The sequence below is a fragment of the Schistocerca piceifrons genome, chromosome 9, assembly GCF_021461385.2.
Source record: "Schistocerca piceifrons isolate TAMUIC-IGC-003096 chromosome 9, iqSchPice1.1, whole genome shotgun sequence".
Classification (NCBI taxonomy): Eukaryota; Metazoa; Arthropoda; class Insecta; order Orthoptera; family Acrididae; genus Schistocerca; species Schistocerca piceifrons.
This window is the reverse complement of record NC_060146.1, coordinates 190,625,433-190,648,366: the sequence shown is the minus strand read 5'-3', so window position 1 is coordinate 190,648,366 and position 22,934 is coordinate 190,625,433. Positions and strand designations below refer to the sequence as shown.

The 22,934-nt window shown below is 44.1% G+C and overlaps 1 protein-coding gene across 6 annotated transcripts in view; it reads left to right on the top strand.

Annotated features, from left to right (window-relative positions):
• The window catches only part of LOC124717355 (echinoderm microtubule-associated protein-like 2), a 655,376-nt gene that overhangs the window by 592,603 nt on the left and 39,839 nt on the right, over positions 1-22,934 (top strand). For all 6 annotated transcript variants that reach the window (XM_047244186.1, XM_047244189.1, XM_047244188.1 and 3 more), the window contains 3 exons: positions 681-782; positions 4,289-4,384; positions 16,212-16,449. In XM_047244186.1, the coding sequence (XP_047100142.1) occupies positions 681-782; positions 4,289-4,384; positions 16,212-16,449 (436 nt within the window). The remainder of the gene's footprint in view (positions 1-680; positions 783-4,288; positions 4,385-16,211; positions 16,450-22,934) is intronic.

The following is a 22,934-nucleotide window of genomic DNA, read 5'->3' as shown; positions in this document are numbered from 1 at the left end:
GTGAGGAACTACATGTGTACTCAAATTAATAAAAAAATTAACTATAATTTAAATTAAAATCAAACCACTCAATGTGTGTTCATAAAAATTTTAACATTTATTATGTAAGCTAAGGTGGTCTGGTCTGTGTGATGGGGCAACTGACTTTGTGTTAAAGAAATCAACTAAATTAATTTTAAAAAAATTAATTCTGACTATGCAATTAACAGGTACTTCTAAGAGCTTTATGTTAAATAAATATCTAATGTTATTTTTACCGTTTCGGTAACACACATAAATAACATGTCAAGATATAAATTATGAGAATAGTAATTCAGTTTGTAGATTTTTATGAAAGATACACATCGTGAGTGTATGTAAAGCAGTGTGTGAACATAAGAAAAACATGTGATAGCTGTGGTTAAAACATATTTAATATTAATGTGAATTTTTTTTATTTCTGTGTTACAAAGTACCTTAAAATGGTTGGCTATAAACTATTGAAATAATTATTTTCTTATTCTTAGTTTGGAGCTCTGTTTCATATTATGTACAGAGTTAGGTAACAAAAAAAACAGCCACACCTGACAGCCACTTATCTCTCTTAACCTTAATTACATCTCCACATCCCCTTATCATCCAAAATCTGGTAGAATAAAATAATGTATTTGTTTAACTGATGGAAGCTTTTCCCCACACAGCCTCACGTCCGGATCTGGAATTCGGTGAGCCTGGCCACTGTCGCAGTGATTGGCATAGGCGAGTTTGAACGCTCCATCTGCTGCCTGACATTCTCCAAAGCAGTGAGTAATTTACCAATACAGTAATCACAAAAAGAGTTTGTATTTGTTGTTAAATACAAGAATTTTCAAATGTGGCTGGGATTCATGTGGATCGGTGCAAGATTTTTGTGCTGAGCAGTTCAAAATGTCTTGTTTTATTCTACAGGACAGTCATTACATATTGAAGTGTCCTGTTTTTCCAATGTAGATGCTTCTAAGAATCAAATATTCTCCTGAATAGAATATATGAACCAATGGCCGCCCAGTTATTCTGAACACAACAGCCGAGAGAGATGCAATACAAGAAGTGAATTTGTATCGCAGACACCCAACTGTTTTGCAAGAGGTGCACACTCTTGTTCTCAAAACACAATTATTTTACGAACACACCTTATACAAAACTTCTTCTGTTTCTTAAAGTTGTTCACATATTTCCTGAAGATTTTCCTCTTAATCTTTATGTTCCTAATTTTTCATTACTAAATACAGCATATGTAATAATGAAATTTATCCACTGAGGTGCTTGCTGTAGGATCTGAAAACTGCTGTGTACACTTCATTGTTATGTGACCATGTGCTCATATACTGTGAGCACCATATTTCATGTAGCCACATATCTAAATATATAGTTGTGCTATATCTATTATCTCTGCAGTCTCAGGTTCTTGTTGGGAATGTTTATTATTAGTATCCAGGTACTAATATAATTTTCTTGCTAACCCAAAATCAACAGTATTAGATTGTTATTCCATTTCGTTGCTGTAGCAACAATCAGAGATAATTTTTTTCTAGTTTGTTGCTACATCGTAAACTGGAGACGTATTTTCCTTTTACAAGACATTTGAGATATTACTCAACTTCTACATACCTTCAATTATTTTGTGTTTTATTTATATCTTCAGAAATTATGTATCATTCCTTTCTTTCTTTCACCTAAACTTTTTTACCCTTTGTAATTAACTTTCCAACACAAGTGGATAAAGCCAATAGGACCGTAATAGACAATAAAGCTCAAATCAAGAAAATAACTGTACACACAGTAAGAAATGCTCACTTTGGTCCTGATGCAGAGTTAATTAGAATAACCAAGATAATACCTTACACTATTGATACTCCTCAGTAGGAATCAATTAGAATAATTAATGATTCAATGACAATGTTTTTATAAATGGTTTACAAGAGGAGTGGGAGGAAATTTGTAATGAACCAAATGCTGATGTTAAATTTAATCTCGCCCATGATAAATTCATATCATTATTTGAAAATAGCTTTCCACATAAGCTAATCAGAAAGGCCATTAAAGAGCCATGTAAAAGACCATGGAGCACTAGAGAGATTAAAGTATCTTGTGAAAGAAAGAGAGAAATGTATCCAATGGCAAGAACAAGTAGATATCCTGTAGTTGTTGCACACTACAAAAACTACCTAAAATTAATAACAAAAGTTATTAAAAAATCAGGACACATGAACATTGTCAGAAATCAGTAATTCCAACAACAGACTTAAAGCTATGTGAAATGTAGCGAATCTAGAGGCAGGACAACTGGGCAAAAAATAGGATAACATTATTACTAAATTAACATTCAAGTGTTAAACATGGAGAAATCCTTATGTATGAAATGTTTTCTTTTATTATGCCATTCTTTAAAATGCACACTTTAGTTATGTATCAAATGTATTCATTTATTATGTATGTTCTTTTAAAATGTATACTTTAGCTTTGTGTGATACCTCACAATAGTTATATTTCTTAATATTTAAATTGTACATTACTCATGACGACATCGATTGCATGTAAATGCTTAAAGATGGATAAATAAATAAATGGAAGGGCTACAAACAAGTCATCACAGGTAGCAAATGTTTTTAATAATCATTTCTTAAATGTAGAAGAAAATATAGGGGCAAACAGTTAAAGAGAAAAAGTGCAGCAGTATGTTCAAAAAACAACTTTCATAAAATTCAGTTACATGAAAGTATCAAAAAATACTCCCTCTGAAATTTAAAATATATAACTAAATAAATACTGTTTTTAGCCTTGTATCACAATTTTTTAATGTTATTGCACAACCAGGGTTTCAGGTTATAAGCGCATTTTCAAGTACATTACTGATTCCCAAAGATGACAGTGCACAGATAAACATGATGACAAGGCAAAGATAACCATCTCAACTTCTTTAAGGTAGCTTAAAGCAGAATTATGTCAATGACCATTTTTACCAAATTACATACACTATTACACATTCACCAATTACACTACAATGACCGGACTAAAGATATGCATCAGCTAAGATGTTTTTAACTATGATGGACTGGGGCCCAAAGTTTTGCTTCTATCCTGGGGTTGTGATCTCACCTAAAAGAGAGGTTTGCTGGATGAATAGTAGGTGTGGAGATAAACATATCAGTTTTTTAATTTCTAAAATTTCTAATTGGTTGAGTTTGGCCCCCTTTTCCTCTGTGTGTAGGACTTAATTCTGTCAGTACTACCAGATTTAATTCAACTAAAATTGGTTACTGTTGTCTGACATTCAATTACGTTCCCCTTGTAAGCTATTTTCAAGACATTATCTGCTGCCCAAGTCCTTTGCCATCTTTGACAGCATTGCCATGTCACTGGCAAATGTCAAAGTTTTCATTTCAATATGTAATTTGCTTTCCAGATTTCTCCTTGGTTTCTTTCACTGCTTGCTCAATGTACAGATCAAATAACATTGTGAAAGACTACAACCCTGTCACATTCTCTTCTTAACAACTCGTTCCCTTTCACATTCTTACTCTTTCTTACAACTGCAGTCTGGTTTCCGTGGATATTGTAGATAACTTTTTGCACCCTGTATTTCATACCTGCTATCTTCAGAATTTCAAATAGTGTGTTCCAGTCAACATTGTCAAAATCTTCCTCTAAATCTACAAATGTTATAAACATTGGCTTGCCTTTCTTCAACATATATTCTAAGATAAGTCATACAGTCAGATCTGTCTTGCATGTTATGAGTACGTCTCTGGAACCCAAACTGATTTTCTTCAAGGGCAGCTTCTACCAGTTTTTTCATTTCTCTGTAACTAATTTGCATTGTTATTTTACACCCATGTCTTATTTTGCTGATGGTTAGGTAATATTCATGCCTGTTGGCACTTGCCTTCTTTTGAACAGAAATTACTATATTCTTCTTGGAGTTGGAGGGTATTTCACCTGTTCCATACATCTTAGTAAACAGAAGCAAATAACTTGAAGTTTGGAATTAAATAATTAAAGAGGCAATGGTAAATGACACTAAACTGTCTAATACTTCAGCATAAATACATGACCACAAGGAACCAAAAAAAAGAATAGCTGACACAGATACATACCAAAGGTTGGAATTATTTACTGCATTTATTTTAATCCATTGAACTCTTGGTAGTTTGTCTAGGCAGTGGCACTATATGTTGGGTGTGCAGTTACTCAGTTAAAGGATATTTTTTGTGCCCTCATTTATGCACTGTTCAGAGATGCACTGAGTGTGTGTACTGTGTTTTTACAGGATGGAGGGACCCTGCTGTGTGCAGTGGATGAAGCCCCTGACCACAACATCTCCATCTGGGACTGGCAGAAGAGCCACAGGATCACAGAGACCAAGGTGAGGATTTTCAAGCCAGTTTTCAGAACAGTGTTCATTATGAATAGTAATTGTGGAAAGAAGTGTTGTAAATGATGCCAAGTGTTGATCATGGTGGAAGTAACATAGCAAGACAAGATCCTTCATAAAATACTCACTGTATTTGTGGGAAAAAAAGGCACTGATGAATCACAGCTGACACAGGTGCCCTGTTTGTTTTAATACCCATAGTGGAGGTGATGGAGAACAGGGAGAGAGACGAATTGGGGGTCATAAATGCTGAGTTCAGCAACCTGGACGTGTGAGTTCAGCAACCTGGATGTGTGAGTGGAAATTACTTGCAGAGGGATTTCTGGCTGAAGCTCTCTCACAAATATCTTGATCCTCACTAATACCTCTCTAGTACTTTCAGCCACAGGCGTTAACAGTGCTGCAGCTCACGGTTGTACAATTTCTCTCCTAAACTCCTCAGTTTCTGAGAATTGCCCAGCTACCACCTTTCTTGTGCCTTTCATAGTTCAGTCTTGTCTTGAATATATTCTGATGTACTGTATTCAGGAACAGTATTGATTGTCAATCTTTCAAATTCAAACACTGAGTCTTGAAGGATATGCTCAGTCAGAATCACGGTAACATTGGCCATTTCCGGCTAGTGAGATCTTACCAGCTGGCGACATGTTAAGTCGCCCAACAGCCAGTGCACCTACCACATCACACATAAACTGAGCTTGCCTGCTGGATGTGTGGAGAGGGGCATTGGCCCTTCAATGACAGGAGTGCAGTTAGGGGTGAAATCATTTTGTGAAGCGCTGAAAATATGCTTTTCGTGCAGACCGTGTTCGCATTTAAAGATCATGTGCTACAGGTATTGAACTATGGTTTTTATGATAGCACATTTCAAAGATTTTCTTTTTCATATCTGGCACGATACAGTTGCAATCTTGATATGAAAAGTTCTGTTGATGGTATACATGCAATAGCTATTATGTATCCTTCATTGTCTGTAGAAGCAACTGTTTCCCACTGAAAACAGGCTCACTTAAGAATGAAATTTTAATCAATGCATCGCACAGGTATTGATATACTGAGGTATGTTTGGTGGCAACACTTTCTATTCCTGTTGCGTGTATAATTGTTCTTTGCATCACACCCTGTAGATTGTAAAGATTGGCAGCAGTGGTAGAAGGTATGAAGTGAAACTGTAGAGCCTGAGCTTTCTTCTAAATTTAAATTTTACAATACAGAAATTCATCTAATAAGCTTGTAATGTCAATCGGGAAAGTAAACTCATTTTTTCACATTTCTTTCTCCAAGGAGAAGGAAACCACACACTCCACATTGGATTTAAATGCCTTTCACCGTACTTAACACTTTTCAGTTTAATTCACCATGTTCGACAATTTTTGCTTTTTTCTAAACACAAAGGAGAAATCTCTCAAAAATTATAGCATGTTGGAAAATCGCTCAATTACCTTGCATCCAGATACCAGTTTTAGTTTTATGAGTATTTACTTGCTGTTAAAAATCTGTGATTTTTTAAAGAACTGATGAAATTCATTACAATAAATTAGTGTATAAATATTGTATTGTACATTTAATTTCCTTCACTGATCCAAATTTTATACAATCTATGGAGAGGGTTACAATTTTTAATCATGTATGCCAGTTACATAAGTTTCTGCATCTATTTTGGGAGTTTTAACATTTTCCTCAATTTTGCGTTTTTTTGAGTCTGTACCACACACAAACATAAAAAGGTGTTTAACTGAACATGCTGGTGAGCATTCAGCCTTCTTTCAACGATTACCAAATCAGTCTTGCTGCCGTATCCAACAGTTCCCCATTCCATCATTCCAGAAGTTGGAGACTTAAACACACCACCCACAGTCACTTCCTCTGACCTTTCACAATATTGTGTATGCACACACTGAAGTTGACCTGACTGTCACAAACTGAAGCAAGACTCATTGCTGAACATCACAGATTGTCCCAGTTGACTCTGGGCATATACCATGCAACTCTTTGTGTTACAGTGTCAGTCATAAACAATGCAAGACAACTCAAGATCTTGACACAGCTTCCAGTAACCTGTTCCTGACAGTTCATGTAACCTCTGCCTCTGTATTCTCGTAAAGGGATACAGGATAACTTAGAACTGCTCTTTGGTTTTGTGTAAGGTTGCTTGCTCTAAATGTAGAAACATGTAAGTTAATGCAAATGAGAAAGGAAAACAATCCTGTAATGTTAAGGTACTGTTTTTTGGTGTGCTGCTTTACATAGTCCCATCGATTAAATATCTAGGCATAATGTTGGAAGGCAATATGAAATGGAATGAGCATGCAAGGATCAAAGTAGGGAAGCCAAATGATTAGCTTCAGTTTATTAGGAGAATAGGTAGCTCATCTGTAAAGGAGACCATGTATAGATAGTTGGTGTGACACATTATTGAGTATTGGTAGGGTGTTCAGGATGCCCACCAGACTGCATTAAAGGACTACATCGAAGCAGTTCAGAGGTTTGCTTTTAGATTTGTTTCTGGTAGGTTTGACCAACACACTAGCATTATGGAGATGCTTTATTTACTCCAGTGGGAATCCCTAGAGGGAAGACATTCTTTTTGTGAAAAGCTATTGAGAAAAATTTGAGAACCAGCATTTGCAGCTGACTGCAGAATGATTCTACTGCCATCAACATGAGCTGTGCATAAGAACTGCAGCAGCAAGATGAGAGAAGTTAGAGCTTGTACAGAGCCACGTATACAGCCATTTTCCCTCACTCCACTCATAAGTGGAACAGGAAAGGAAATGTCGAGTGGTGATTCAAGGCACGCTCTGCCATGCACTGAGAGGCGACTTGCAGAAAAAGTATGTAGACATAGATGCACAGATTTTGGTTGTTGTCATCAGTCGATTCATCAGAATGTCAATCAGTCTTACATTTGTTGTGGAGGACTTATGCTTGTTTTTCTTACCACAGTGTGCCGAAACTGTGTGATCTTTTGCTGTGATGCTACCATATACCTCATACCAATGATATGACCTTTCTCAAAGTCCAAAAGATGGTGATAAGTGTATGTGATGTGCTCTATGAAAAGGTCTGTTGATGGTAGACACACAGTAGCTATGTACCCTTCTTCATCTGTAGGAGTGACTGTTTCCCTCCCGAAAATATGCTCACTGAAGAATGAAATTTTAATCAATACATCTGACAGCATGGATAGACTGGGGTATGTTTGGTGGCATCCAGTCAAGGAGTCACACATTCTATCTTTGTGAGTGTATGATTGTATCAAGAGGAAAATCCAGTTTGGAAAACTGTAAAACTACAATCAGACACAAAGGCTGATCAGTGTTGTTAAGTACAGCCAATAGACACAGTTAAAAGTAGAAGAGACTATTCCTACTTCTCAGGCTGCTAGCTCCTTCCCAAGGGAGTGAAGAGGAGAAGTTTGCAAAGGACTGGTCAGTTGCTGAGATCTCTGATTGAGAGAGACCCCCTTACTGTGAGGCTGAAGGCAGACATCAGCCAGAGTTGGTGGTCAAAGATAAGTCCACATCTGAAATGAGATTGTCTCTTCCTAACGTCCTACTCACATCACCCACGGTCACTTTCTGTTGCTGTCCTAACCTCCTTAGCACCCCTCCCCAGGGGGTCCACAACTCTTTTGTGGATACGTGCGTGGCGAGCACGGGGCCCCGAGCCATTGCAGCCTTCTTTCTCTCCCGGGCTGCATTTCCTTTCCCTTCCCCTCCTTTCCCCTCCATACCCCTTTCCCCTCGCCCTCTCCTCTCCCTCTATTGGTGTCCTTGCTTATGTTGGCCCCCGCTATCCTCCTGGTTCTGTTGGTTTTACACTCCGGCTTTGTTGCGTAATCATCTCCTCCTTTTGGCATTTCTTGGTCCCCCTCTGGGGTTTGACCTCCATTCCAAAATTTCTCTTCCGTAGTGTGAGCCATTTGGGGAAGAGCACCTTACCTAGTGTCTCCGACGTGTGCCCTCCTAGTACATTCCACCTTTTCTTTTACGTCGTTGTCTGATGCTAGGGTGCATAGCCAGCACGGTAGCCAGCCCGTGTGGTGGGGTCGCTATGTACCCTTTTGGTTGAGCCCCCTGAACACACAGGGATCACACTTCTGATACCTGAGCTGTGACCTCCTCATGCATGCCTTGGAGTGGTTGCTCGTCATCCTGGAGCATCGGAACTCCCGGCAGTGGCCGCCGTGCCAGACGGCCCTTGCTGTGGCTGGGTGGCGCCCGTGAGGAGAGCCCCTGATCGGAGTGGGTGGTATCAGGGCGGACGCTATGCAGATGAAACGCATACGGGTCCAAAACTCTGGCCACTCTTCTGCGGCCGTCTCTCTGCGTGGTACTGATTCCTCAAGTGCTGCTTCTCTTGCCCCTTCGGCCTTCCCTTCCGTGGCTACCCCCTGGGAGGAGGGTCAGGCCCGTCGTCTAGGGGCAAAACCTTTCCCCCGTTCTCTAGTTTGCACCAGGACTGATGGAGATACTTTCACCACTGTCAAACCTTTATTCTTTGTGGAACACAGTGAAGACAAGTTCGGCGAAGTGGACTCCTTGAGCAAGATGCGGTCGGGTTCGTTGCTGATAAAAACTGCTTCGGCTGCCCAATCTGCGGCCCTTCGTGCCTGTACCCATCTTGGCACAATTCCCGTGTCCATTACCCCTCACCAGTCTCTAAATATGGTACAAGGTGTGATTTTTCACAGAGACCTCATCCTTCAAACTGATGGGGAACTTCGGGACAATCTCGGACGGCGGGGTGTTCACTTTGTTCGGCGTGTTCAGAAGGGTCCTAAAGATAATCGAATTGATACTGGTGCCTTTATCCTGGCCTTTGAAGGGGATACCCTTCCTGAGAAAGTTAAGATTATGGTCTATCGCTGTGATGTGAAGCCGTACATCCCACCTCCTATGTGGTGTTTTAAGTGCTTGCGTTTTGGCCACATGTCTTCTCGCTGTTCCCAGGACCCTCTCTGTGGTGACTGTGGACGTCCACTCCATGAGGGGAGTCCCTGTGTTCCCCCTCCTGTATGTGTAAATTGTCATGGTAGTCATTCTCCATGTTCAGCAGATTGCCCAGTCTATAAGAAAGAAAAAAAGATACAGGAGTATAAGTCTCTTGATCGTTTAAGCTACACAGAGGCCCGTAAGAAATATGCACGATTGCACCCTGTGTCCATGACATCTAGTTACGCCTTGGTTACATCTTCATCCCTTCCTCCCCCTTCCTTACCCCCATCCCGGACCCCTCTCCTTCCCCCCTCCCCTGCGGCTCCCACACCTTCTCCTCTGGGCGCTGCTCCCCCTCCCCAGCCGGAGAAGTGTCCCACTCCTTCGGCGTCTGCCGGTCAAGGGCGCCTCTCCCGGGATGCCCCTTCCCGGCACCTTCCAGGTCAAAGGTCTGCTGCAGCGCGGCGACCGCGAGAGCCGCGGTCTATTGGCCCCCAGGTCGCCCGGTCTCTTTCTGTTCCTGATCTTGCTGCAGCTGGCTCCATTATGCCACACAGCCCTCCTCGATCTCAGCCTGAAAAGAAGAAGAAACATAAGTCCCGGGACAAAGAGCCTCTGGTGTCACCGGAGGTCCCTTCCCCGACTTCACAACCGGATTCTGACCTGTCGTTTATGGATGTCGCCCCCTCCTTGTCGGTGACGGGTGGGGACCCGGCAGTATGACTGGATTTAGCGTGTTCAGCCCTCATTTAAACCATCGTTCTGTGGTTCTCCAATGGAATTGTAATGGCTACTATCGTCACCTTCCAGAATTGAAATCCCTTCTTTCGTCCTACTCAGCAGCTTGTGTGGTTCTCCAGGAATCTCATTTTCCTGATGCTCACTCACCGACCCTACGTGGGTTCCGTGTTTTCTGTCGAAATCGGGTCGGACCCTTGCGGGCTTCTGGTGGCGTTTGTACGTTGGTCCGTACAGACATTGCTAGCACGTGGATTCCTCTCCAAACTACATTGGAAGCGGTTGCTGTTAGGGTCCACTTAGACTCTGCAGTCACAGTATGCAATCTTTATCTCCCTCCTGACAGGACTCTTACACCTGCTGCCTTAACCACCCTTCTTCAGCAACTTCCTCCTCCCTTCCTCCTCCTTGGGGATTTTAATGCTCATCATCCTTTGTGGGGCAGTGCCTTTCCATCTAGACGAGGTCTTCTTATAGACCACTTTATTGCAGACCACGACCTGTGCCTTCTTAATGATGGCTCCCCTACTCATTTCAGTGCTGGTCATGGTACCTTTTCTGCCATTGATCTTTCTCTTTCTTCTCCCTCTCTCCTCCCTTCATTACACTGGTCGCCACACGACGACCTTTGTGATAGTGACCATTTCCCGTTGATTATCACGCTCCCTTCCCGCTCCCCGATGGACAGGTTACCTCATTGGTCTTTCCACCGCGCCGATTGGCCTCTATATACTGCACAGGTCGAGTTTTCTCCCTCTTTGTCGGGTTGTATTGATGACGTCCTACGTGACGTGTCTGACGCGATTGTTCGCGCTGCTAACCTTGCTGTCCCGCGCTCATCTGGACAATTTCGTCGTCGGCAAGTCCCGTGGTGGAGTACGGCCATTGCCATTGCCATTGCCATCCGTGATCGCCGTCGAGCTTTGCAACACTTTAAGAGGCACCCATCTGTAGCCAGCCTTTCTACCTTTAAGCGCCTTCGCGCTAAAGCCCGTTATTTAATCAAACAGAGCAAGCGGATATGTTGGGAACGATTCGTTTCTTCCCTTGGTTCCACTGTCCCTCTGTCATGGGTATGGGCTACACTTCGCTCTCTCCAAGGTTGCCATCGGCAGTCCACCCTCCCAGGCCTTCACCTCCCAGATGGCATTTGTACAGACCCATTAGTTCTCGCAGAACATCTTGCAACCCATTTTGCAGTGGCATCAGCGTCGGCCTCCTATCCAGCTGCTTTCCTTCATCAAAAACAGCAGGCTGAAGCTGTCACCTTATGTTTCACCACTTGTGAGTCAGAATCTTACAACGAACCTTTCACTGAATGGGAATTTCTTTCTGCTCATCTTCTTCTCATGATACGGCCCCTGGCCCAGATTCCATTCATAACCAGCTGCTTCAACATCTCAGTGCTCCACAACGGCACCATCTTCTTCGGGTGTTTAACCGTATCTGGCTCCAGGGTGACTTCCCTTCTCAGTGGAGGGATAGCATTGTGGTTCCTGTCCTTAAGCCTGGTCAGAACCCCCTATCTGTTGACAGCTATCGGCCAATTAGTTTGACCAATGTTGGTTGTAAGTTACTTGAACGGCTGGTAGCCCGTCGGCTCACTTGGGTCCTCGAATCTCGGGATCTATTGTCCCCTTACCAGTGTGGCTTTCGAGAGGGACGATCTCCAATCGATCATTTGCTTCGCTTGGAATCGCTTTTTCCCAGCGCCGCCATTTGGTTGCAGTGTTTTTTGACCTTCGCAAGGCCTATGACACGGCCTGGCGCCATCACATCTTACTAACCCTTCATCAGTGGGGTCTTCGGGGCCCACTCCCGATTTTTATCCGCCAGTTCCTGATCCATCGGTCATTCAGAGTTCGAGTTGGTACTGCTTTTAGTTCTCCACGGACCCAGGAGACGGGCATCCCACAGGGTTCTGTCTTGAGTGTCCTTCTTTTCCTCATTGCTATCGATGGACTTGTGGCCTCTGTCGGTCCCTTGGTCGCCCCTGCCCTGTATGTGGATGATTTCTGCATTTGGGTTAGTTCCTCCTCGATGGCATCTGCAGAACGGCAGCTCCAGGTGGCTATACGGCGTGCCTCTGCATGGACCCTCTCACACGGGTTTCAATTCTCTCCTTTAAAATCGCGGGTGGTCCACTTCTGTCGCCGTACTATGGTCCACCCTGATCCAGAGCTCTATCTCGCTGCACAAAGATTGCCTGTGGTTCCACAGTTTCGTTTCCTAGGTCTTCTTTTCGACAACAAGCTCACTTGGCTGCCCCATATCAGACTCCTGAAGGTAGGCTGTTTCCGTAAACTCAATGTCCTTCGCTTCCTTGCCCACTCCTCTTGGGGTGCGGACCGTTCCCTCCTCCTCCGTCTTTATCGTGCTCTAGTTCTGTCACGTTTGGACTATGGTTGTCAAGTTTATGGTTCAGCTGCTCCTTCCACGCTGCACGTGCTGGATCCAGTCCACCATCGTGGTATCCGTTTGGCCACCGGTGCCTTCCCTACTAGCCCTGTTGATAGTCTCCTGGTTGAAGCTGGGATCCCCCCCCTTTCTGTTCGGCGGTCCCAGCTTCTGGTGTCTTATGCCCTTACTATCCGTTCTTCTCCTGCTCATCCTTCCTATTCTATCCTATTCCCAGACCATGGACGTCGCCCGCCTGACTCCCGCCCTCGGGCGGGTTTACCAGTTGGGCTGCGCCTTGCGTCTCTTAACCGTGATTTTCGGCTTCCTTCTTTGTCCTGTCTTCCTCGCTCCCTCCCCTCCACCCCTCCTTGGTTAGTTCCTCGGCCTCGAATTCGGATGGATCTCCGCCGCGGTCCGAAAGATTCCATCCCCCCGGTGGTGTTCCGTTCCTTTTTCCGCCAAATTTTATGGGAGTTTCGGGATGCTGTTGTTTTTTACACTGATGGCTCTAAATCTGCTGATCATGTTGGGTATGCCTTCACGTCCTTTGTTGGAACGGAAAGTCATCTGCTGCCACCCTCATGTGGGGTGTTTACTGCGGAATTGATGGCAATTTCCCGGGCCCTTACCTTTATTAAACAATCCCAACACAACCGCGTTTTGTTATGTACAGACTCGATGAGTGGCCTTCTTGCTATTGACCGGTGTTTTTCACGCCATCCCTTGGTCTCTGCCATCCATGACCATCTCGCTGATCTTCACCGTGCTGCTTGTTCCATTGACTTCCTATGGGTCCCGGGCCATGTGGGTATCCTGGGTAATGAGCTCGCTGATCGTTTGGCTGGGGGAGCAGTTACTTACCCCTCGTTTTCTGTAACCCCTCCTGCAGCGGATTTAGGGCTTCACATGAAATCCCACTTTGCACAGTCATGGGCCAATTCTTGGGAGGCTACTCCACTGTCTAATAAACTTCGTGCCATTAAGGTGAATCCAGGCCCATGGCGTTCTTCCTTTAGCCTCTCCCGCAAGGACTCGACCACACTGTGTCGTCTCCGCATTGGCCATACCAGGCTGACCCATGGTTTCCTTTTGCGTGATGAGCCGCCCCCGCTGTGTGGTTGTGGAGCCTTCCAGTCAGTGGCCCACATTTTGGTTGAATGCCCCCTTCTTTTGGCTCTGCGTGCTAAGTACAGACTCCCCCACACTTTACCTTTGATGTTGCCTGACGATTCCCGGATGGTCTCTCTGGTTCTAGGTTTCCTCCGGGAGAGTGGTTTTTATTCTCAGTTTTAAAGTTTTTAATCTCCCTCTGGTGTTGGGGCAGGGCGGTGAGTGTTTGGGTGTCTCCCACTGTAGGCAGTGTTCAGAGATTCCCGATTCACCTCCCTGACCGGAATCCTCTTTTCTTTCCCTTTTACTCTGTTTTTACCCCTTCTTTTTAAGGCTTGGTTAGTTTTTCTATTCCCATACGTACTTTCTGCATTGTAGCAGTTGTACCTTTTAAGTCACAGGTGGTCTTGCCTATGCTGCTTCAGCATAGTGTTGGGTTCGTTCTCTTGCCAACTTCCCTCATTTGTTTTTACTAATGACAACGTGACTGCCCTTTTACGTTTCCCCTTTTTCTGTTTTATTTTTCTGACTATACTGAGATGTCCCGTTAGCAGAATGGAGTCTATTTGAAACAAGGGACTGATGACCTTGCTGTTTGGTCCCTTTAACCTCAAACAACCAACCAACCAACCATCCTTAGCACCCTGTTCATAGCATATGACATTCCCAGACTATTATGTATACCCTAGGGTTCTCTCCTGTGCAGTCTTCGACCTTTTACTCTATCCAACACCACCTTGTTCGTCTGTCTCTCTCAACCTCGCAACAAATTGGTTACTCTCAGCCACCAAAATACATCACCACAAGCAATGAAATGGCTATTGTTAGAACACAAAGATGTGCTGTTCTTAACTTTGAAACAGATAATTCAAAACTGTCTTTGCATAACTTTTCCTTTATTTTTTTCAGAAGCAAAGATAGTTAACATGTTTCCAGACACCAACTCAGACTCGAATATAAATTACCATCTGAACTGCATCATCTATGTACTATGTAAAATCATGAAGTACTGCCAACCAAATACTGCCCTGAACAGAGTCACACAGTTGCAGCCATTTAATCTTTACGGCATTGACAATGAATTTAAATTTTCTTCTTCGTTACAACTTATGACATAGTTGGATTTTTAAAATTCATCTTATTTCATAACAGATTTCTTATTACAGATAACTTGACCTTTTTAATTAGTCATAATGTTGATTCATTTCTCCTTTTTACTGATGAAATTACAAAGTTTTTGTGTTCTTGTTTTATTTCGTCTAATTTAATGATTCCTTTAAATTTTACACACAAAAATTCAGATGTTTACTAATGTTTTAACTCTTTCAGTATATCAGACTTTTAGAAAACTGACTTCTTTTTATGAAAATATTGAGATTTTAGTAATGTGAAAAATACCCTGTTCCATACATAACTTTTAATTGATTGACATTATTTTTGTTTTTACAGTTACTCAGTAGAAGTTATAAATAAGAGATCTCTGAAAAATAATCAAAACAGAGAAATAATTGTGTGAATTGAAGTCAATATAAAGACTGAAGAGAGAGAGAATATGAACATGAAATATATGTATGTATCGGATTGTATCCTAGTTGTGCATATTATATTCTTCTATATTTCACCTTGGCATTTACTTTATAACAGAAGAGTTCTGAAAGCTCCATACAGTATTTTCTACATTTTAGTTATTCTGGGAGAATGTAAATACGTTTGGAGCAACGGAGACCAGTCACTGAATAGCTGAAGTGAGTCACTGTCAGGATCACAAAAGAGAATGAAAACTCTGCTAGCTTCACACACACACACATACAGCTATTCAGTGCATGGACTCCTTTATCCCTAAACTATCTCCTTTTAAGTCAGTGCTGCTTGGAATTTTGCCTCCTAAAGGAAAGTACTGTCCTGCCATTTTAGCTCCTTACAACTTGGCAGTTTTATTTCTCAAACATGCTGACGGATTAAAACAGTGTTTCTGATTGGAACTTGAACCTAGAACTTTGCCTTTCATCATCCTGACCTTATTCCCTGAGCTACAGGTGGAAGTAAAGCTGTGAGGGCATGTCATGCCTGGATTGTTGTCTGGAAGCACATGACTGTGAAAGAAGAGGTCTGGGCTCGAGTCCTTGTCCAGCTCACAGTTTTAATGTGCCATGAAGTTACAAACTGGTGCACAGTCCACTGCTGAGGGGAAGACTCATTCTAGAAATTATATCTAGACTATAGATAAGCCATTTCTCTGCATTGACTCATTCAGTTTTATTTATTTTTTTTTCTATAGTAGCTATTTACCCACAGCTTTGTCCATGTGTATGTAGGGAACATATTTTGCACACATCTCCTCCCCATCTTCTCTGTCCATCTCCTCCTCCTTCACATGCTGTCCATCTGCTCTTCCACCCCTCACTATCCATCTCCCCACCCTCACCCCCTCCTTTCCTCTCTCTCTGCTCAGCCCTGCACATCCACATGTATACCCCCAGCATGTATACCAATATATCGGTTGTGCAGGCAGCCTACTGACCAATTTCTGGGGAATTTGTATATATCTGTGCTTGTGGTAGAATGTTTCATACCTCACTAAGTATGTGTAAAATTGTTGTGTACTAACCGAATGTGGTTGTCATGGACAGTGTTCTGCAGACACGGTTGTCGCAGCAGAGTTCCACCCCCTGGACAAGAACAGCATTGTCACATGCGGCAAGTCACATATCAACTTCTGGACACTCGACGCTGGTGGAACCCTCTACAAACGGATGGGTATCTTCGAGAACAGGGATAAACCAAAGTACGTCACTTGCCTCGCTTTCACCGGCCAGGGCGATGTTGTCTCTGGAGACTCTAATGGGAACGTCATTGTTTGGGGAAGAGGTTAGTATACACTTGCATCCATTGCTTGGTCACAGTTCTCCTTCCGTCTAGTCACTGTTTATTCACATTCATAGCACTTACTTGTGCACACTTTGAAATTCTGAAGGCAGCAGGAATAAATTACAGGGAGTGAAAAGTTACTTACAACTTACACAGAAACCAGACTACAGTAATAAGACTCTTAAGGACATGAAAGGAAACAGTAGTTCAAAAGGATGTAAGATGAGATTCTAGGTCATCTCTATGATAGTCTGTGCACTAGCAAAGTGTCAAGGCAACTAAGAAGTCTGGAAAGGACATTTAAGTTCAGAGAGAAGAAGTTAAAACCTCAAGGTTTACCAGTGACATCATAATTTTGTAATAAGTGGCAAAGGGCCTGCAAGATTAGTTGAAAGGAATAGGTAGCAGTTTGAAAAGAGATTATAAGATAAACATTGACAGAAGAAGACAAAGATAATAGTCTATAGTCAAATTGAATCGGGTGATGCTGATGGAATTAGATTAAGAAATTAGGTAATGAAAGTAGCATACTTTTGGTAGCAAAATAACTTAAAAAGGGCAGACTGCAGCTGCAAGAAAAGCTTTTCTGTAAAAGAGAAATTTGTTGTTCTTGAACTTAAAATGTTCGGAACTTTTTATGAAGATATTTGTCTGTAATGTAATCTTATGTGGAAGTGAAATGTTGATAGTTACTTCATAGAGAAGAGAACAGAAGCGTTTAGACAAGGATGTTGGCTTCTTTTGCATATTTTCACTGACTGTTCTGTTAGGGAAGTATCTTCTGATGCAAAGGCACCCAAAGCAAATAAATTATTTGTTCATCACAAGTGAATGGTAAGAATATTGTGTGAAATGAGTAACCGCACATCTTTAAGAGTGCTCTTTAAGAATCACTGAACAAGCTGACAGTGTGGTATGATGCTGGACTCCTCACTGGGAAAAAAATGGTTCCGAACTCTGATGTAGGGTTTCCATAATTTCCTGCATTTGCTTAAGGTGAATGGGGGCAGGGGGTTCTTTTGGTACAGTCAAGACATAACAAACCAAAACATCTTTATTTTTTATAAGTAAAAATGTAAGTACCACATACAAACTGTTCAAAAAGAGAGATTAACTCTATACAGCATCTTGACAGACTGGAATATAAAGTGATAAATTGTGAATTGCTACCAGTTTAAAAGAAAACAGAGAGCTGTTCCTTTTACAAATTATCTGAATAATTAGATAAAAGTTTGAAAGTTTGTGTTGGCCACATTGTACAGTAAGTGTTCATGGTAAAGTGAAACTAACTGTGAATGGTTGTCTAATGTAAGGATGACTCAGTGTTTATGGAAGTAAATTAGTATTTCCTTGTTGAAATATTTTTGTAATGAAATAAATATTTTACTACTAATAGCACATAAAAGGTAAATACATGGTAAAAAAAGAAGATGCAGAAGTAGTTGCTTCCCTTCTACTTAATTACCATATATATGCAAACAATCCACACATACTTTTTCCCAAATTTAATGATGAAAAACTTAATTGCAATAATGTTGGTACTGCCCTGACTCCAAAAATAGATCCCATTATACTATAGCATTGCTGCAGCCTGTGATGTATCAGTAGTGTATTAGAAGTGAAGTATTAACTGCATGTTAAATTGTTAATTATGGCTACAAGCTCACGTTATCACTCATACATGACTAAAGAAAAACTTAAAATTATTGAAGAAGCAGAAACTGGATAGTGGGAAGAAAGTGTGATGTGAGAGAGGGTTGTATTCGTGACGGGCAAAAAAACAAATTGTGGATTAAAGAAATGAACGGTAATCGTCAGGCATTTTTGAGCCAAAAAGCAAATCATATGGACCTCAAAAAAGCGTAAGTCTTCTTTGGCTTCTCTCGCTCGGAAGGGATCCCTTGGGTCACTCCCTTCCCAGGTTCCTACCAGCGGTACAGCAGACACAAACCAGTGGCTGAAGAAGCCACAGGTCGCTGGTCAACGGGCTTCGCGATCCTCTTTGGTCCCAGAGACTGACTCCAATAAGCCCTCTCAACAACGGCAACCAAAGGAACAGCGAGAGAAAATGACTTTGAAGACCCGTAAGTCCAAGACACCTGCGGTGGCACCTACTCCACCGCTACCTAAAAGCTCTGCGTCTGAGGATGAGGTGGAGATCCTTGCGTCCGCTGAGGACCTCAATCTCACCGATCCCTCAGACGCAATGGATAGCACTTGCATGGGTGCTCCATCGGAGGCAGCAGGTGACCCAGCGGCGTAATCTGCCTTCCCAGTCCCGTCACGCCTTTCTCCGCAATGGACAATACCATCCTCCAGTGGAACTGCAGCGGTTTCTTCCAGCATCTAGCTGAGCTCCGCCAACTTATCAGCCTTCACCCTTTCTTCTGCATTGCTCTTCAGGAAACTTGGTTTCCAGCAATGTGAACCCCCGCCCTCCGTGGCTATCGGGGTTATTATAAGAACCAGGCAGCATATGAAAGGGTGTCTGGTGGCGTCTGCCTCTATGTCCTTCACACTCTGCACAGCGAGTCTGTCCCTCTCCAAACACCTTTAGAGGCTGTTGCTGTTCGGGTGTGGATGCCACAGGCTGTTACCGTCTGCAGTCTTTACCTTCCACCGGATGGTGATGTCTCGCAGCATGTCCTGGCTGCGCTGATAGCCCAGTTGCCACCACCTTTCTTGCTATTGGGTGACTTCAATACCCATAACCCTCTGTGGGGTGGGTCAGTGGCAACAGGTCGAGGCGCCACCATTGAGCATTTATTGTCGCAGCTCGATTTCTCGATTTTAAATGATGGTGCCTTCACACACTTCAGTGTGGCGCATGGCACATACTCTGCCATTGACCTTTCAATCTGTAGCCCTAGCCTCTTACCGTCTGTCCAATGGAGTGTGCATGACGACCTGTATGGTAGTGACCACTTTCCGATCTTTCTGTCACTACCACGGCGTCACTCTTTTGGGCGCCCTAGCAGATGGGCTATGAATAAGGCTGACTGGGACTTGTTCTCCTCCACTGCCGCTATTGAGCCTCTCTCTAATGATGACATTGATGCGGTGGTTCAATCGGTCACCACCGGCATCGTTACTGCCGCCGAATCTGCCATTCCCTGTTCCTCTGGGTCCCCTCGGCGGCGGACTGTGCCTTGGTGGTCGCCTGAGATCGCTGCAGCGATTAAAGATCGCCGGCGGGCGCTAGAGCGTCACAAGCGACATCCCTGCATTGAACACCTCATCACCTTCAAATGGCTGCGTGCGCCAAAGCAAGCAGGAGTGCTGGGAGCGGTATGTGTCCACCATTGGCCTCCATGTCTTTCCATCGCAGGTCTGGGCCAAGATCCGACGCCTCTATGGCTATCGGACCCCTGTCAGCGTCCCTGCGCTCTCACTGAATGGAGCAGTTTGTACAGACTCCGGCGAAATTGCCAACAGCTTGGCAGAGCATTTTACTCTTAGTTCTGCTTCTTCCAATTACCGACTGGCCTTCTGCTCCATTAAAGAGCGGATGGAACGTCGGAGCCTTTCATTTCGCACCCACCACCCAGAATCTTACAATGCTCCATTCAGTGAGTGGGAATTTCGCAGTGCCCTAGCCACTTGCCCTGATACCGCTCCTGGGCCAGATGGAATCCACTGTCAGATGCTGAAACACCTTTCAGTGGACTGCCAGCGGCGCCTCCTCGATCTTTACAACAGTCTTTTGGTCGAGGGGGAGTTTCCGTCGCAATGGCGGGAAAGCATTGTCATCCCCGTTTTGAAACCTGGAAAGAACCCTCTGGAGGTGGACAGCTACCATCCCATTAGCCTCACCAACGTTCTTTGCAAGTTGCTTGAATGGATGGTGGGCCGGCGCTTGAATTGGGTACTGGAGTCTCGGGGCCTTCTGGCTCCGTCTCAGGGTGGGTTCTGTAAAGGCCGCTCCGCCACCGACAATTTGGTGAGCCTGGAGTCAGCCATCCGTACTGCCTTTGCCCGCCGTCAGCACCTAGTCGCTGTCTTTTTTGACATGCGGGAGGCGTACGATACGACATGGCGTCATCACATCCTTTATACGCTTCATGGATGGGGTCTTCGGGGTCCTCTGCTGATTTTTATCCGCAATTTTCTGTCGTGTCGTACCTTCCGCGTGCAAGTCGCGGCCTCGTATAGTTCCTCCCACGTCCAGGAGAACGGTGTGCCACAGGGCTCTGTTTTAAGTGTCCGCCTGTTTTTAATAGCCATTAACGGGCTCGCTGCGGGCATGGGAAATTCTGTCTCCGCTTCCCTGTATTCTGACGACTTCTGCCTTTACTACAGCTCTACTGGCATTGCAGCTGTTGAATGTCAGCTACAGGGCACTATCCGCAAGGCGCAGTCTTGGGCTGTAGCTCATGGGTTCCAGTTTTCGGTAGCCAAGACCTGCGTTATGCATTTCTGCCAGCGACGTACTGTCCACCCGGAGCCGCAGCTTTCTCTTAATGGCGAACTTCTTTCAGTGGTGGAATCACACAGTTTTTTGGGGGTGGTTTTCGATGCCCGGTTGACTTGGCTGCCTCATATCCGGCAGCTCAAACAGGCGTGTTGGCGGCATCTCAATGCTCTGCGATGTTTGAGCCACACCCGCTGGGGCGCCGACCGATCTACCCTGTTCCAGCTCTACCAGGCGTTAATTCAGTCTCGTCTGGATTATGGAAGCCTGTCTTATGGCTCAGCTTCCCCATCTGCGTTGCGGGTGCTGGACCCAATCCTCAATAGCGGGATAGGCCTTGCCACTGGTGCTTTCCGCACCAGCCCTGTGGACAGCATACTAGTGGAGGCAGGTGTCCCTCCACTGCGGTTACGATGCCAACAATTACTGGCTGCTTATGCTGCCCATGTTTTTCGCTTGCCCGGGCATCCAAATTACCATGTCCTGTTCCTGCAGTCAGTCGTCCATCTGACAGACTGTCAGCCCCGGTCGGGTTGTCAGATCATCCGATCACCGTACGCGTCAAGGAGCTACTCTCCAGGCTTGGGTTTTTCCCTGTTCCACCTCCTTTCCGGGCACCTCTGCGCACACCCCCGTGGTGTGTTCCTCGCCCTTGCCTTCGGTTCGACTTGGCACAGGGCTCGAAGGACTCAGTCCCTCCAGAGGCCTTCCGCCGCCACTTTTACTCCATCCTGGCCACGTATCAAGGCTCTGGAATTGTTTACACTGACGGTTCGATGGTTGCTGGTCGTGTCGGGTATGCGCTTACTCTAGGGGACCATTCCGAACAACGTTCCTTGCCGGATGGCTGCAGCGTTTACACTGCTGAGCTGGTCGCCATCTTTCGTGTCCTAGAGTATATCTGCTCCTGCTCAGGTGAGTCCTTCGTTATCTGTAGCGATTCCCTGAGAGGTTTACGAGCTCTCGACCAGTGTTTTCCTCGTTCTCATCTGATGATGGCTATCCACGAGTCTCTGCATACTCTTGTGCGTTGCGGCCGCTCTGTGGTCTTTGTGTGGACCCCCGGTCACGTCGGTATCCCGGGCAATGAACGTGTTGACCACCTGGCCAAACAGCCACCAGTGAACCCACCCTGGACATTGGCCTCCCGGAGACTGATTTGCGGGCAGTCTTCCACCATGAAGTTCTCTCGCTTTGGGACACTGAATGGCGCAATCTGCCCACGCCAAACAAACTCCGTTCTCTCAAGATGACGACGCGTGTGTGGCAGTCATCCATGCGAGCCACTCGCAGAGATTCAGTTGTTCTTTGTCGGCTCCGCATTGGCCACACCCGCCTGTCTCACAGTTATTTATTGCGTCGTGAGGACCCGCCTCTCTGTCGCTGTGGGGCGTTTTGACGGTGGTGCACATTTTATTAACTTGTCCGCTTTTAACTGTGCTCAGGCAGACATTTGTGCTGCCTGATACGCTCCCTGCACTTTTACTAGATGACTCTGCCATGGTGGAATTAGTTTTGCGTTTTATTCGGGCAGGGGTTTTTTATAGTTTAATCTGAGTGTTTATGTTTTTTAGTGTTGATTCTGGCTTTTAACCTCTGATTTTAAACTGAGTTTTTAATGTGTTCTTGGTAGTTGGCTTTTCCTCTTTTTTTTTCTCTATGGTCGGCCAACCACCATCACACTCTGTATGTTTTAATTTGTTTTGTCTGATCTCTGTCAGAGTCTTTCTCGTCCTGTGTCGTCTGACGTCTTTCCTGCTGTTCGTTCTTTATTCTCTTTGGGCGGTTTTAATTTTTTGGAAAAAGGGACCGATGACCATCGCAGTCTGGTCCCTTTAATCCCACAAACCAACCAACCTAAAAATGTAAATTCACTGGCTCGCACTGTACTTTTCCCCTTTCCTTTATGACTGAGCTTTAAGCAGCATACAACAGAAATGGCATGTAATATTGGTATGTTTGTACACAGCCATCTTACCTTTCTGGGGTAGTTCATTTTTCTATATCATTCATCTCACAAAGATGTCAGCTTGCCTTACATGTTTGTCATTTGTTGTAGGTCTATCCTTATTCC